Below are 12,807 nucleotides of genomic sequence, written 5' to 3'. Positions count from 1 at the left end.
ATGTATACCATTTTTATAAACATTGTTGCAAACACTGTTGCTAGATGGTCCGAATCGATCCAAACCGAACCGAATTTTTCGCGGCTGCACATGTCTAATAAATGATAAGAAGAGAACTAAGCAAAATTGAATGTAGAAAAAAATTGGAAAGATGTTAGAAATTTCATGCGCTATCAACTCAATTTACGTTTAATTTTGACTTTACTCTCTTTTTTCTATTTTAAGGTAGGCCCAATTTAAAGTAATGGGTCTGCCTTAAATGTAAACATTTAAGCTGTTGGCTATTATAAAGTCTGCTGGAAATTTACTAGTTAGACCCCCAAGGGGCCGAATTATTAAGCAGTCAAGCTGCTTATAACGCGCGAGCCTTCAGGCTCACCAGCATCAGGAGTTAAGAACCAGCGGTCATAAAACCGATAATCCTTATCTCGTCCGCCAACTCTGAGGTGGCGAACACCAATCATCCCGATCATATACGATGGGTACGATTCACCCCCCATGCTAGTGGCCAATTGGCCGCAAATCTGCAGGCGGCATTGCACAAGCATTTCACTAGAAATGCTTGTGCAATGTTAAATGCCAACAGCGTATGCTGTCTGCATTTAGCGATGTCGGGCGGACATAATCCGCCAAAATGGATCATGTCCGCCCGCATCTTGATAAATCGGCCCTCAAGTGTCCTAATATTTTGTTATTTCCTTTTACACGTTATTTTTCCCTTGTAGCTTATCTGGTTTCTGGAGTTTATAGACTCTAGAAGTCTAGCAGACCCTGTAGTCACTTATAAACCTCAAATACACTTATACTGGCAACTGAATCTATGGTTATGTTTTTTGTGTTTTAGATTAAAAGGGCATGAAAATCAAAAATAAACTTTCATGATTCAGTTGGAGCATGTAGTTTTAAGAGACTTTTTAGTTGACTTCTGCTATCAAAATTACTTTTTCTTTTGTTATTGTATACCTAGGTATGCTCAGGAGCGGCAATTGACATCCTCTTGTCATTAGCTCGCCAGATTTGTACGTCTAGTACGAATAGAGCATTGCTGATCATGAGCCTACCTGGCTATGCTTTGGAACAAAGGATACCACCAGAACAAAGTAAATTTGGTAATAGAAGTAAATTTAAAGACATCATAAAATTGCATGCTCTGTATGTTCCATATAGTATAAAATATGTGTGTTTAACATTCAGCCATATTTATATAAAATTATTGTCAGCAATGCACAAATGAATACATCATTTATGTTTTTTGAAATGAAATTGTTTACATTCGCAAAGCACAGGGAAGATTTCCGAAGCAACGATCTCTGAAATTAAATCCCTAACGAAGCAAAGTCAGTTCTTGAATTAAACATAATCATTGCAATTCATCTTCTAGAAATACAAAATCTGTATTTTTCAAAAACGACAAGCATTTATATCGGTTTTCATCAATCTTGGTACAGGCCAGGTGGGGAACACAGGGACAGGTGTGGTGCATTCTTTTTCCAAAAAATGGAACCTAGATAAAAAAAAAAACATTACAAAAGTCAATTATAATATTACACAATTCCTAAAATGGTGATGACTCTTGTTAAAGGGACAGTACACTATAAAATTGTTATTACATTAATGTATTTTCAAGTACTTGTTATACCAGCTGCAGAGTGTAAAATGTATGAGAAATTGCATTTTCAGATTTATTTGTGTATATGAATGAGTTGGTTTTGTGCTTTTAAACCACAGCCTATTACAGTGGGTTGAGCTTGCAGGTAATATCAGATCTTATTATGTTATCACTGTGTGTACACACACTTGTTTCCTTATCTTATATTTGTCTGGAAACCAAAGTGCAATACTTAGAGAGAACAATAGAAAATCAAAATGGTATTACTTAACTATCCTGCACCCCACTGGGAGTGTAATTTCTTCTGCTGGTTGTGTTTGCATAAGCTTATCAATAGCATAAATTCCAGTATAGAAACTTTCAGTATAGGTGGGGATACCACAGGCTAAATCAGCTATTTCAAATGCCGAAATAAGGGTAAAGGAGCCACTTGTAAACATCTTAATACACTCCAGCAGGTAAAATAGATCATTGGGAACAATTCAAAGGGGAGACATTTTTTTTTGCGTAAACTGTCCCTTTAAGCAGAAAGCAAAATGATCTTTGTTCACGGAATCTGGTCTTCTTCCAACATTATGGTGTTGATAAAGTAGCTGTCCAATGTCTTAGAACCAAGAGAACAAAACAAATTTGAGTAAATTGAAAAGCTGTTTAAGTTTCTATGCTCTACAAAAATCATGAAAGTTTTTAAATTTTCACTTTACTATCCCTTTAAGCATATATGTCCCATCAAAAATATATTGGAAACATATTTCAAAGCTCAACAAAACGGTGTAAAAAATGTATCCTAAATTGAACAAAGTAAATATGGTATAAATTTGTAATACCTTCAATGGATTTACTATAATTCACTCACTCTGTGGGGGATATCTATCAAGCTTTCAACTTTGTTGCGTTCGACGGCACCAATACGCTCGCCTAACATTGCCTAACATCGCGGCAGCGGACCTGAATACGCTCTCAATATTTATAAAAAAAGCTGGCAAAAAGACGCGCACCAAGTACGGGGCGATGAGCATCAGACTGTTAACTAACAGTATTCGATCTTGCTGCTATTCGGCTTTTTACCAACTTTATTTATACCCTGTCACTAAACGCCACCACTATAATTAAAATGTTTAACCCTTATCCTGCCGCTCCCAGACCCCGCCGCAACTAAATAAAAGTATTAACCCCTATTCTGCTGCTCCCGGACCCTGCCCCTAAACCTAACAACCCGCTAACTTTACATTCAAATTACAACATCCCTATCTTATATCTTAGAATTTAATCAAACAATGGGTAGTACTGTTTAATCAATAGATATCTAATTTGGAGTAAGCCAGATACGCTGTCTGTATCAATTTGAATAGTGACTTATATACTGAATGTTAAAATAAGTTACAAACAAGTCATGGTAACCTTAATTTAGTGAATGTAACAAGGCAACTCAGATCTTAGCAAGGTGGTAAGATTCCTTGATACTAACTCGGGGAGTATACCAGCACTTGATACTAAGTTTATCTATGCTGGCAGTTATTTAGTAGCAGCTTGATTAAATTTCAAAACAAATTTATATTAATACACATCGATAACAACAGGGAAGCTCCCTGTGCTGCTCAAAACCACCTGCAAAATAATTTTAAGGATACAGTGCTAACTTACAGAGTATATAGGAGTTGTTATTACTGCATATAAATATTCCTATCTATTACATTTTGATACTCTAATATAATCATTAGCACAGTATTGGGAAACCAATGTGAATAACCTTGTCCAATATACACGGGCTAAGATACAGGCTGTATGCCAATTTTGAAAATCATGAGTGATTCTAGAAGCTAAAAAGCAAATATCAACACAATTACATTTCAGAAAATTGACACCAACATCACTGTAGATTTAAAGCTACAAGTATAGCAAAGGATAATCTGAGGGCCATTCGATCAAGTACTAATAAGTTATTAAATGCTATTACAAATAATCATCCAAACACAAATAGAAAACAAGAAACATAGTTGTTAAAAAATTCCTCTGATTTCTTATCCAAAAGTGGCCAATATGAGCCACTGACAAGAAACAGAACAGTACAACATATGATATTCAAGATAAAAAGTACCAGGGGAATCAATTATGGAAAACTATAGAACTGTACATGCTAACTAGAGCACCAATACAGTAAAACAAAAGTATATCAAGTGAATATATAAGTACTACCATTATTCACGGAAAACTAACATCCATGTCCCTCAAAACCAGTGCGTGACCAATCAATGTAATAAATCAATAACAAGAGACTTTTTACCGTATTAAAAATTGTTTAACAACTTACATAAATTGGTTTAATACACGTGACATTAGAATTATATTAGTCCCTAACAAAACGCATTGTACAAGTAAGCTCCTAAGAACTGAATTAATGTGAAAGCAAAGACCCAATGCAAAAAACCATTGATAAAAAACATAAGGCTTGGGTACTCATATTAAACTAATATATTAAGGATCTAGTACAAGTGCCAATACACAATCAACCCACTGTTTACTTTATTGAGCCACTGACAAGAGACACTATTGGACAATGTTGGCTCTATAATCAGGGGTGATCTTATTTATTCCTATGTGGGGACTCATAACATTTAGCTGACAATTTAGAATCTATATCAATATCTTATACTTGAATTGAACCCTCTCAATGTATTTGATAACTACTCCCATACTATATATATCTATGTGGTAGTCAATACAAGCTCCATTGGTCTTAAACTTTTTGTGATCTTTTAAACTTTATGTTGTTGTTGTTTGTCTTCCAATTTTAAAGAAACCAATAAAGGTTATATTTTAATTTCTATCACCTATTCATATCTCCCTTTCTGATGGTACAATTATAATTGCTTATAGGGAGAGAAAAGTGCTATACAAATGCATACTTCTGTTCAACTTCTATGTTGAATTTGTCCTCTAGTCTAATCATGCATAAGCACTCCAGCTAAGGAAATTTAATCCTATCACAATAGCATCTCCCCCATACCAGTGTAGTGCTGTTGCACCTTCTTGTTCTCAATAAATTAAAACTTACCTGTAGAATTAAATTAAACTATATTCAATTATTAATTAACCTACCCTAACTATTATACTAAAATTACATTAAACTAACAATTAAATTAATTATATTACAAATTAAAAAGCCCTAATCCTACTCAAGTAATTCAAATATACTATTAAAAATTACTAAATTACAAAAAATAAACAAACACTAAGTAACAAAAAAAAAACAATTACTAAGTTACAAAAACAAACAAACCACAGTATCAAAAATAAAAATGAATTACACCTAATCTAATAGCCCTATCAAAATAAAAAAAACCTAGCCTACAATAAACTACCAATGGCCCTTAAAAGGGCCTTTTGTGAGGCATTGTCCCAAAGAAATCAGTTCTTTTACCTGTAAAAAAAAATACAAGCACCCCCAACAGTAAAACCCACCACCCAACCAATCAACCAACCCCCCAAATAAAAACCCTATCTAAAAAAACCTAAGCTCCCCATTGCCCTGAAAAGGGCATTTGTATGGGCATTGCCCTTAAACGGGCATTTAGCTCTTTTACATGCCCAGACCCTACTCTAAAAATAAAACCCACCCAAAAAATCCTTAAATAAACCTAACACTAACCCCCGACGATCCACTTACAGTTTTTGAAGTTCCGCTTGAAGGATCCATCCAGCCGGCAAGAAGTCTTCATCCGGGCGGCCTCTTCCATCTTCATCAAGCCGGCAAAGTCTTCATCCAGGCAGCAAGAAGTCTTCATCTGGGCAGCCTCTTCCATCTTCATCCAGCCGGCAAAGTCTTCAGCCATGCGGCCACTTCTATCTTTATCCATCCGGCGCGGAGCGGGTGCATCCTGAAAACATCCGGCGAGGAGCTCCTCTTCAATACGGTCTCCACCCTAAACTGGATCTTGAATGCAAGTGATGTCATCCAAGATTAGCCAATAGGATTTGAGCAGCTCTCATCCTATTGGCTGTTCCAATCAGCCAATAGGATGAGAGCTAAATCCTATTGGCTGATTGGAACAGCCAATAGGATGAGAGCTGCTCAAATCCTATTGGCTGATTGGAACAGCCAATAGGATTTTAGTGGCTCTAATCCTATTGGCTGATTGGAACCTTTCAGCCAATAGGAATGCAAGGGATGCCATCTTGGATGACGTCACTTGCATTCAAGATCCAGTTTACGGTGGAGACCATATTGAAGAGGAGCTCCTCGCCGGATGTCTTCAGGATGGACCCGCTCATCACCGGATGTCTTCAGGATGGACCAGCTCCACGCCAGATGGATGAAGATAGAAGAAGCCACATGGATGAAGACTTTGCCGGCTGGATGAAGATGGAAGAGGCCGCCCGGATGAAGACTTCTTGCCGGCTGGATGGATCCTTCAAGCGGAACTTCAAAAACTGTAAGTGGATTGTCGGAGGTTAGTGTTTATTTAAGGGTTTTTTGGGTGGGTTTTATCTTTAGAGTAGGGTCTGGGCATGTAAAAGAGCTAAATGCCCTTTTAAGGGCAATGCCCATACAAATGCCCTTTTCAGGGCAATGGGGAGCTTAGGTTTTTTAGATAGGCTTTTTATATGGGGGGGTTGGTTGGTTGGGTGGTGAGTTTTACTGTTGGGGGGTGTTTGTATTTTTTTTTACAGGTAAAAGAGCTGCTTTCTTTTGGGCAATGTCCCGCAAAAGGCCCTTTTAAGGGCCATTGGTAGTTTATTGTAGGCTATGTTTTTTTTATTTTTTTTTATTTTGATAGGGCTTATAGATTAGGTGTAATTAATTTTTATTTTTGATACTGTGGTTTTTTTTTTTAACTTAGTGTTTGTTTGTTTTTGTAACTTAATGTTTATTTGTTTTTTGTAATTTAGTAATTTTTAATAGTAGATTTAAATAATTTGAGTAGGGTTAGGTTTTTTTAATATGTAATATAGTTAATTTAATTAATGCAATTTTAGTATAATAGTTAGGGTAGGTTAATTAATAGTTTAATATAGTTTAATTTAATTCTACAGGTAAGTTTTAATTTATTATAAGATAGGGATGTTGTAATTTTAATGTAAAGTTAGCGGGTTGTTAGGTTTAGGGGTTAATAGCTTAATTTAGTTTATGGCGATGAGGGGGGCTGGCGGTTTAGGGGTTAATAGGTTTAGTTAGTGGTAGTGATGTGGGAGGCCAGGGGTTTAGGGGTTAATACATTTATTTAGTTGTGGATGGGGCCCGGGAGTGGCAGGATAGGGGTTAATAACTTTATTTAGGTTGCGGTGGGGTCCGGGAGTGGCAGGATAGGGGTTAATAAATGTATTTCGGTTGCAGCGGGGTCCGGGAGCGGTGGAATAGGGGTCAATAACATTATGTAGGTGGTGGCGGGGTCCGGGAGCGGTTGAATAGGGGTCAATAACATTATTTAGGTGGAAGCGATGTCGGGGCGGCAGATTAGGGGTGTTTAGACTCGGGCTTATGTTAGGGTGTTAGGTGTAAACGTTACTGGTTTTCTAAAATAAGCTTACGCTGCTTTCAGACTCCCATTGATTTCTATGGCATCAACGGATCAACGGCCTCCAGGATGGCGGATTGAAAACTAGGTACGCTGGGCCGGAATAGGCACGAGCGTATCGGTACCGGTTAGCTATTTGATAAATTTTAAAAAGTGTCAAATAGTGCCGAATGTGTATTTGGAACATCTGTAATGATGTAAGCATCGATCTGTGTCGGATTGAGACCAGCGGATCGTATGTTACGTCATAGATTTAAACTTTTGTCGGATATGAAACCCAATTTTTTTCTTTCATGATTCAGATAGAGCATGCAATTTTAAGCAACTTTCTAATTTACTCCTATTATCAGTTTTTCTTTGTTCTTTTTCCACCAATCAGCAAGCGCTACCCAGGTGCTGAACCAAAAATGGTCCGGCTCCTAGGCTTACATTACAGCTTTTCAAATAAAGATTCCAAGAGAACTAAGAAAAATTGATAATACGAGTAAATTAGAAAGTTGCTTAAAATTGCATGCTCTATCTGAATCATGAAAGAAAAAAAATTGGGTTTCAAATCCCTTTAACAGCAATAATAATAATGACAAAATACGGTAAAAATCACTTACTTTATGACTTAATGGGTGGCATTCATCTCCCTCTCTACCCAAAGGTGTACACATTCTTATGCTTCGGATCCAAAGACTAACGGCACAACAAGTCCCTCCTCCACACTGCTGATCTTTTTCACACGCCTGAAAATAAAAAAATAATAATTATATTACACCACAAAAATTAGCCACCACAGTGTTAAATCAGATAAACAAAAACTTTCAAAGTAGAATATCTATAATCACTGAGAGACATCCAAGGACATAATAAACAAAGAAACTGTAAGACAGATGTAGAATTCTAGGTGCGAAATTTATGTTATACGTAATTATCACTCAGCCCTTTGGCATAAACATATGAGTAATTATTTGCTGATATCTTTGAGATTCCATGAATTTTTATTCTATGCTTTTAGCCTTCAAATGCAAATAAAAAATATGTATGTAGGTTTAATCATTATGTTGTGTGTTTGCAAGAAGATTTTCGGGTCAAGGAAAAAGATTCTGTGATGCGTAGCTGAAGCTTTGTGTGGTCTTTCACGAATCATTCAGTCTTCTTGTTATTTATGAAACATAAAAATATAACGCTTGCTCTTTGGGCACGGGATGTGTGACTTTTCTTTAAGTACAACAGCTCAGAGCTCAATAAACATATACAATAGTAATTATTTGTTCAAGATGACGTATTTTCTTGCTATTGTGAACAAGATTCTCATAACCTGTTTTAACCCAGCGCTGAAGTCTTTTGAACTGGCATGTGTGGAGGTTTCATTTGTCTGTTTGAAATATATTTTAGAAAAAGAATAAATGGCGTTTAAAAATTATTATTTAACTTGTTTATAATAATAATTATTAAAGAGCATACATCCTTGCATTTTGTATGAAACCCCTTTGGCAGTCATTACCAGTATAAAACATATAATTGATTGGTTAGTTGTAACACTTAAAGGGACACAAAAACTCAATTTTTTATTTAATGATTCAGATAGAGCATGCCATTTTAAGCAGCTTTCTAATTTACTCCTATTATAAATTTATTCTTCATTCTCTTATTATCTTTATTTGAAAAAGCAGGAATGTAAGCATAACAGCCGGCCCATTTTTGGTTCAGCACCTGGGTAGCACTTTCTGATTGGTGGTCATATTTAGCCATAAATCAACAAGCACTACCCAGGTGCTGAACCAAAAATCGTTCGTCTCCTATGATTACATTTCTGCTTTTTCAAATAAAGATAGCAAGAGAACGGATAAAAAATTATAATAGGAGTAAACTAAAAAGTTGCTTGAAATTGCATGTTCTATATCTGAATCATGAAATAAAAAATTTGGGTTTTGTGTCCCTTTAACCCTTTCCCACCAGGACTTTTTGTCTTTATCGGAGCAAAGTTCTGATGAAATCAAATAAGTAAAAATGTAAAACACGCGATTGTTCATGCGATCGCGTGATTTCAATGATGGGATCAGGTCAGGGGGGAATGCCTATGACGCAAGGCATGCCCCCCAGGCCACAATCCCATTTAGGAAGCTTCTATGGCTTCAGTACATGCCGTCCTAACGGTGCTTAAAGGGACAGTCTAGTCAAAATTAAAGTTTCATAATTCAGATAGGGCATGACATTTTGAACAACTTTGCAATTGACTTTAGTTATTACATTTGCTTTGTTCCCTTGGTGGTATTTTTGAAAAGCTAAACCTAGGTAGGCTCAAACTGATTTCTAAACTGTTGAAAACTGCCTCTTAGCTCTGAGCATTTTGAAAGTTTTTTCACAGTTAGACAGTACTAGTACATGTGTGTCATATAGATATATATAACATTATTCTCACTCCCGTGGAGTTATTTAGGAGTCTGCACTGATTGGCTAAACTGCATGTCAGTCAAAAGCACTGAGATAAGGGGGCAGTCTGCAGAGGCCCAGATACAAGGTAATCACAGAGGTAAAATATATATTAATATAACTGTGTTGGCTATGCAAAACTGGAGAATGGGTAATAAAGGCACTATCTATCTTTTTAAACAATAACATTTCTGGTGTAGACTGTCCCTTTAAGCCCAGTGCAGTTAGGAGTGCATGATGGAGTGTTAAAGGATATGAAACCCAAAAATGTTCTTTCGTAATTCAGACAGAGCATACTATTTTTTTAAAACGTTTCCAATTTAGTTTTATCATCAAATTTGCTTAGTATAGTTACCATGATATTCTTTGTTGAAGAGGTAGCATCTGGAGCACTACACAGCAGAAATAATCTAGTGCTCTTAATTAACTATTTACACTAGTATTTTGTGACCAAAGAGGAGTTCTTTTTTTTCTGTAACTTATAGAAAAAAAATTTTGGGTTGCCATAATAGTCTATTCTAGCACAGGAGATATTACATTTGTGTTCTAAAAAAAAAAAGACCCTTTCCAAAACTAAACCAAACTAATAGCGTAATATTGTAACAAAATAGAAACAAATTTTGTTGAAGTTATGCATTTAGTCATAGTCAAGTAGAAAAGAGGAGGAATGTAATTTGGTGTAAAGTCTCAAATTAGAATGATTTAAAGGAACCTGAAACACAAAATATTTATTTCATGATTCAAATAGAACATACCATTTTAAACCACTTTCCATTGTGGTTCTATTATCAAATTTGTTCCATTCTCGTTGGTATCCTTTGTTGAAGGAGCAGCAATTGCACTTATGGGAGCTAGCTGAAAACATCAGGTGAACCAATGAGAAGAGGCATATATATGCAGCCACCAATCAGCAGCTAGTTCCTAGCAGTATATTGCTAACATCTGAGCCTACCTAGGTATGCTTTTAAACAAATAATAACAAGAGAACAAAGCAAATAATAGAATAGAATTACATTAGAAAATTGAATAAAATGGCATTCTCTATCTGAATCAGGAAAGTTTAATTTTGATTATACTGTCCCTTTAAATCAGCACCTGGTTTTCACCATGTAAAAAAAAAGAAAAAAATAATAATAAAAAATAACCAGGGATAGTGCAACATTGTAGACATAACAAATTTATATGAAACTTGGAAATATTCAAACTACTGAAGAACCAGAAATATTTATTTAGGAGCTAGAGAGTAGATTTATAGATCTAGTCCAAAAAAATAAATAAATAATAATACAGTAATAAAAAAACAGGAGATAGAAGTTCTGGCTCCTTTGTGCTCATAATTTATCAAGGCCTTCCTCAAAGGGATTAGTAATGTCTTACTTTTGTGTAAAAATTGTGCTTTGTCCCACACTCCCAAAAAGCTAAATTTGTAACCTGTGTCCTGCAAACTGTCTAAACAAGCTATCTGATTTGCAGCAGCTGCTGCTTTTTGGCTTTTAGCGAGTGTGGGACAATTTTTCACCAAAGCAAGAGGTGTTTTATGTCTTTTTAATGATTACAGTATATAAAATTGCAGGTGTACATTATTATATAGTAAAATGATCCCCGTATAGATTTCCTACACTTAAAGGGACATGAAACCCAAATGTTTTCTTTCGCAATTTAGAAAGAGCATGTCATTATAAACAACTTTCTAATTTACTTCTATTATCTCACTTGCTTCATTCTCTTGATATCACTTGCTGTAAAGCATATCTAGATATGCTCAGTAGCTGCTGATTGGTTGCTGCACATAGAGGCCTTGTGTGATTGGCTCACACATGTGCATTGCTATTTCTTTAACAAAGGATATCTAAAGAATTTAGCAAATTAGATAATAGAAGTAAATTGGAAAGTTGTTTAAAATTACATGCCCTATCTGAATCATGAAAGTTTAATTTTGACTAGACTGCCCCTTTAACTCTTCTAGAACAACTACATATTTTTCACCTGCTTTCAAAAACAACAATGATCAGGGTAATACGGGGGAATTCGATAGATATTAAAATATTAGATCAAACCATTTACACAGATTATTTATTACCATTTATTTGTAAAATTCCACCAAATTGGGGGGCGGAGCTAGCCGTTGAACTGTGCAGACGTGCGTATGCCGAGCTCCTAAACCATATAGATATAAAAAGTGCTTATAAAGCATAATTTAGCGGGATCCAGGTCCAAAACTTCTTGCTGGCTACTAGGTGGTCAATATATACTAACAGGACATCTAGCCCAACCCTCCCTGCTGGACTCTTTAGCGCTAAGTTTATCAGCTGCATAGCTGCGGCAGAGAGATCAGGCCGCCATCGAGTGTCACCTAGAGATCTGGGGATTCACCCCGGGTGTTACAACTACTGTCCTACCTGCCTGGACCCCTCGACTTAACTCACACACTGTCGCTACACAGGCGCACCCCTGCCGACACGGCCAGAACTTCAGATGGACTTCAATCCACTGTTGCAGTTGCCACCTTACTCCGGAGGGTCGGGGCTCCGCTCCGGAGTATTTGTTCCAGCTTGCCTTAGACTATCCTCACAAGCGACCAAGCCTCACTCTACTGCACCTCTCTGGAGGGTCGGGGATCCGCTCCGGAGCGCTCCGCTGCTGGCTCTTGCTGTTAGGGTGAGGCCATCCTCCATCTTGGTGCCTTTTCAGTCTACCCTCAAAGAACCGGGAGATCACAGAGCATTACCTAGCTAGGGCGCCCACACTTGCCCTTAGTGCCTCATCAAGAGATCAGCGGCCCCTGAGTCTAGACAGTTACTTTCGGTCCCTGGGGACCCACCACTATCCAGACCGGGCCCTTTTTGCAGCAGGCCTTAGAGAAAAGGCGCGAACATCCGCCATCTTGGGGCCTCCTTACCATCTCATCTGCTGGGAACACTGCCCAGCTGACAGGCGGCCTTTCTGCTTCTGGGACTGCCTCTATAAAGCTCCACCAGCCTTGCAACACAACGTGCCCTGCTGCAGGAACCTGGTAAGATCTAGTCAGTACGGCTGACATCCTCCTCTGCCTCCTAAGACCCTGGTGAGTAGGTTGCACACACTTAACTTTTACCAACAGCAGCTTGAACTGCAGGAGACATTGCTATTGCAGGGACTCTTAACTATGCACACATCTGCTTAAGTGAAGCACAACTACTGGGACATATTCCACTTTTTCTGCATTATTGGCCCTGTGCCACCCTAACAGTCAGTATATGTTACATGAAAAACTGCAGTAGC

The 12,807-nt window shown here is 37.1% G+C and overlaps 1 protein-coding gene across 1 annotated transcript; it reads right to left on the bottom strand.

The window, feature by feature from the left end:
* Positions 1-1,360: 1,360 nt before the first annotated feature.
* PROK2 (prokineticin 2) lies at positions 1,361-12,586 on the bottom strand. The gene is made up of 3 exons (XM_053689374.1): positions 12,446-12,586; positions 7,731-7,856; positions 1,361-1,504 (listed from the first exon to the last, which is right to left on the bottom strand). Exons 1-3 carry the CDS (start codon positions 12,584-12,586, stop codon positions 1,361-1,363), a joined length of 411 nt encoding a protein of 136 aa, XP_053545349.1.
* Positions 12,587-12,807: the final 221 nt, after the last annotated feature.

This window comes from Bombina bombina, chromosome 7 (assembly GCF_027579735.1).
Source record: "Bombina bombina isolate aBomBom1 chromosome 7, aBomBom1.pri, whole genome shotgun sequence".
NCBI classification, from domain to species: domain Eukaryota; kingdom Metazoa; phylum Chordata; class Amphibia; order Anura; family Bombinatoridae; genus Bombina; species Bombina bombina.
This window is presented reverse-complemented; position numbering and strand designations above follow the sequence as displayed.

What these genes read in the sequence shown, in the direction of transcription:
- PROK2 (XM_053689374.1), bottom strand. Translation starts at nt 12,586, where the DNA reads ATGTCAGCCGTACTGACTAGATCTTACCAGGTTCCTGCAGCAGGGCAC. An exon ending in TGTTCCCAGCAGATGAGATG is followed by an intron (nt 7,857 to 12,445) that starts GTAAGGAGGCCC and finishes TTTTATTTTCAG; the next exon opens with GCGTGTGAAAAAGATCAGCA. An exon ending in GCCACCCATTAAGTCATAAA is followed by an intron (nt 1,505 to 7,730) that starts GTAAGTGATTTT and finishes TTTTTTATCTAG; the next exon opens with GTTCCATTTTTTGGAAAAAG.